The sequence below is a fragment of the Amblyraja radiata genome, chromosome 25 (genome assembly GCF_010909765.2).
Source record: "Amblyraja radiata isolate CabotCenter1 chromosome 25, sAmbRad1.1.pri, whole genome shotgun sequence".
NCBI lineage: Eukaryota > Metazoa > Chordata > Chondrichthyes > Rajiformes > Rajidae > Amblyraja > Amblyraja radiata.
The window spans coordinates 25603603-25607605 of record NC_045980.1 but is presented as its reverse complement, the minus strand read 5'-3'; the positions used below and the strand labels follow the sequence as shown (position 1 = coordinate 25607605).

Genomic DNA, 4003 nt, shown 5'->3' with positions numbered 1-4003 from the left:
TTTCAATTAACCTAATTGACTGTGAGATGGATCATCACTATCACATGTTGACCATTACACGTGTTTATTGATTATATCCTTTATTTTTGATCTTGCTTTCTCCTTCCCGCCCCCCCCCCCCCCCCCCCACCCTCACATCAGTCTGAAGAAGGGTCTCGACCCGAAACGTTGCCTATTTCCTTCGCTCCATAGATGCTGCCTCACCCGCTGAGTTTCTCCAGCATTTTTATCTATAATCCTTTCCAAACTCGCTACGCGGTCTGCCAAGTAATTGATACAATGAAATTCAGCAATAGAGTTTTACATTATTTATCAATATGTACTCCTTACACTTGGATCCTGAGCAGATCTTTTCAGTTTTACACAGTTTGCACGTCTTTTGGGATGTTAACGCTGCCTAATATCACCTCATTTATTTTCCGTTTTTTCAGATTAAACTAATTCCGTTTTTAAAACACACCCTGTTGCTATGCACGATCTTTGCAGTCACATGGCACAAAAAATAACCTGCAGTCAGGCTTCCTGTACATTCAATCGGGTATTTATTTTGACAATATACAATTCAATGGAGTGCCAACAATATGTGAAGAACAAATTACAAAAATAAGATTTATCTCTCTTTACATAAAGGAAAATAAACATTTACATAATCATTTACCGAGTCACCCAAACAAACAACACATGATTGTTCGAAGGGAAGAATGAAGAGGAAAAGCGGTAATACAAGGATGTAAGGAAACGATGTTTTATTGAACAAGGTAGTAATAAAAGCTGAGATGAACACCGAGCTGAGTGCCGAGGGTACTGACATGGTTGACTGGCCTGAACTGTCCCCAGTGAAGTACCAGAGACACCCCAGTGCTGGTAACATCTGCAGTAGATGATTACAGCTTTGTCATCGTTACTCTGTTAGAAGTTAGTATTCACTCAGAGCCCAGCAGTGATATATGGTCTGGTAATATACAAACAATATGAATGTTCGTAGTGCAGAACCACAGCAGGCGGCATTGCCTCCACGTGGGAACCAACCTCATCAATGTAGAAGTCACTGAAGATAATAACGAATAACAGGGTTCAGAAATAGACAATTATGAAACACCAGTGATAGCGAGAGGAGAGCAAATAGGGTAATAGGTACTGTTTAATAGCAGCTTACGTTGGGGAAATGACAGTGGAGATGGAAATTTTGCAGAAGATTATCAAGCCAAAATTGTCAGATCAGCAGTGCAATGATCCCGGTTTTCTCCAAAAGAGATAAGACTTTGTACTGGTGATCAGGCAAAGAAAGTAGATTTTCGGGGTAGAAAATCACCGTGGACTAGATGAACGAATGGAAAGGTTTGCAATGCGTGACAGAGAAAAGACATTCAGGAATAATCTATCCAGATATTTTAATTCATAAGCAATCAAACAACAAACATCTGTTCAGAGCCGCCCGTTACTCCACAGACAATTAACCCCAAACTTTGCAGCATCTCTTCACCATGAAGAATAAATAAGATTATCCCGGTCTGGGATCTGCGGATATAAAGCGGAGAAACATTCCTCCTACGCCAGCTACATATTATAATCAATTTGTCGAAAACGATTGCAATAAAATATCTGGAAATTCCACGAATAACATAAAGACAGGACAGAGGTTACAAAAGGACAAGTTCCCTAGTTCAGGGAAATACACCGTCTTCAATATGAAGAAAAGCTTACAACATATCCAGTCTTATCACGAAATAGTTATACCTGACTCTGGAGAACGATTCTCCTACAACGCGTTCACCATCGCCCAGTAAACAAGAGTCTTAAACGTGTGCGGCTCCTGGTTCAAGATTTACCAGGGTCTCCAGAGAGCCGCGGGGTTGGACTGGGGTGTTTGCTCAGTGCCAGTCTGACAAGAAGCCGTGTAAGGAAGATATACACCGTAAAGTAGACCTTTGGCCGGGCACCGTGGCTGTATCCTTTGGAAGCGTGTCACCAGCTTCTTCTGAATGTCGCTTTTGCCTTCGTGGGTCGAGAAAAATCGAAGCGCCTCCTGCAAACACCGGGAGTATCCTTCGTTATAGTCTCGCTCCGGGTTACCAGTCGGACAGCTTGCTGCAAAAGAAACGAAGATAAGAGTTAGATTGAGCAGACAAAATGTGTAGGAAGGAACTGCAGATGCTTGTTTAAACCAACGATAGGCACAAAAAGCTGGAGTAACTCAGCGGGACAGGTTCATGCATTTCTGGAGAGAAGGAATGGCTGACGTTTCGTGTCGAGTCTGAAGAAGAGTCTCGACCCGGAACGTCACCCAATCCTTCTCTCCAGAGATGCTGCCTGTCCCACTGAGTTACTCCAGCTTTTTGCGTCTGTTTTAGATTGAGCAGAATGGCCTATAATCTAATCACTGCTTATCAATCGGTTTACCTCTGAGCTGTTCGTTGTGATACTTCAGGTAATTCACTGTCATTTTCAGAATGTCGGCTTTCTCCAGTTTCATGTTCGGTTCTTCCGTTTGAAACTCTCTTCCCAGTAGAGTCTTTAGCTGGTTGATGCTGCTGTTTATCCGATCTCGGCGCCTTTTCTCGATTGTTATCTTCATGATCTAAAAGTAAAACGAATTAAGATTTTAGTTTTGTTCGAGGTGACAATTCACAAAGTTTGTTAAGGGTCACCCAGACTATTGACCCATTTTTCTGCCGCCTGTCTCTTGCGCTTACTTTGCTTTTCTGTTTGGCCATGAACTTTTCTTCCGAGTATTCCCCAGTAATAACACCAGCAGCATTGGCAGGAGTCATGCTTGACAGCTGAAAGAGGCTAACAAGGCTTAGGCTTGCTACTTACTATATGGAAAGCTGCAGTGAGCTCCTTGCTCTATTTATACCGTGGAATTTACATGAAAAAGAGCGGGAGTCCTTGTTTCATGAGGTTTCCCACACTCTCTGGCCAACGAGCGCTTTCAGAAGGACAATGGGCCAACCGCTGCCTTGTAAATGCCAAACTAATGATAGGCTTTGACATTGCTTTGCGTGGGAATCTTCGCGGGCCATCTGGACAGTCCGTGTAACAGAGCAAACGCAGGGGCAATTAGTCACGCCTCGTGTTGTGAGACTCTGAGAAAGTTGATTTTATGTTTCCCGGCACGGAATAATATTACGCTGCAAAACGGCACGTTGACAGTTAGCCTCCATAAACTATCTTACATCAATCGTAAAGTCCGCTAGCAGGTTGTTAGCGAACACGTGTGAAAATGTTTGCTTTCCTTTGATTGACAATAAGTGTGTGAGTTGTAAAATAGAGGTGCATTCGTGGAGAGATATTGAACGTGGCGTATAATAATGGCCAAATAGTCTGCTTTTTTAATGTTGTTATTTGTCTGACGCATCTATATTTTTCAGATATGTTTTCCCGCTTCCTTGTTTTATGATAAGACTACTTCAATGGATACTCTTAGTAATGATTACAGCGCGGGAATTTCTCTTTGAGATCCAAGTAGTTTTGCTATAGTAACAGATGCGTTGTTGCAATGACTCGTCTTCCAGATGTTTAGCAGTTAACATTCTTGCGAGGAAAGTGAGTCAAACAAGCTTGGTAAGTGGCAGAAGGACAAGAAGGGACAGCTGTTTCTAAGTAAAGCTGCGTATTGTATTTTTGCAGTGGATCATTGACCCGTCACACTTTGTACCTTCAATACGACACGTGAGAAACTTTCAGCAACAATTGACTGACGCCTGGAAAGGGAGGGGGTGGATGGATGAATGAATCCTTCAGTACACTCCATCTCTGGCTTCTTTTTCAGACATTTTTACATCTAGCAAATACTGATCATTCTTGCGTTTCATTTAACGTGTATTAGACAGTCTACACTGAGGTAATAAATGATGCAGTATCTCAAATAATCCATTTTAGATGTCCAGATAATACTCGCTTGCACAATTTAACATTCTACTGTTAATGGCGTTGCCTGGGTGACTAACTTTAATCAATATTTTCTAACACGCTGCCGTGTGGGAAACCGCCAACTGTGGTA

The 4003-nt window shown here is 42.2% G+C and overlaps 1 protein-coding gene across 1 annotated transcript; it reads right to left on the bottom strand.

The window, feature by feature from the left end:
* Window positions 1-519: 519 nt before the first annotated feature.
* LOC116987464 (transcription factor HES-5-like) lies at window positions 520-2830 on the bottom strand. Its single transcript, XM_033043527.1, has 3 exons — window positions 2694-2830; window positions 2401-2578; window positions 520-2088 (listed from the first exon to the last, which is right to left on the bottom strand). Exons 1-3 carry the CDS (start codon window positions 2769-2771, stop codon window positions 1826-1828), a joined length of 519 nt encoding a protein of 172 aa, XP_032899418.1. The 5' UTR covers window positions 2772-2830; the 3' UTR covers window positions 520-1825.
* Between the last annotated feature and the right edge of the window lie 1173 nt (window positions 2831-4003).

What these genes read in the sequence shown, in the direction of transcription:
- LOC116987464 (XM_033043527.1), bottom strand. Translation starts at nt 2,771, where the DNA reads ATGACTCCTGCCAATGCTGCTGGTGTTATTACTGGGGAATACTCGGAA. An exon ending in TGGCCAAACAGAAAAGCAAA is followed by an intron (nt 2,579 to 2,693) that starts GTAAGCGCAAGA and finishes TTTTACTTTTAG; the next exon opens with ATCATGAAGATAACAATCGA. An exon ending in TCACAACGAACAGCTCAGAG is followed by an intron (nt 2,089 to 2,400) that starts GTAAACCGATTG and finishes TTTCTTTTGCAG; the next exon opens with CAAGCTGTCCGACTGGTAAC.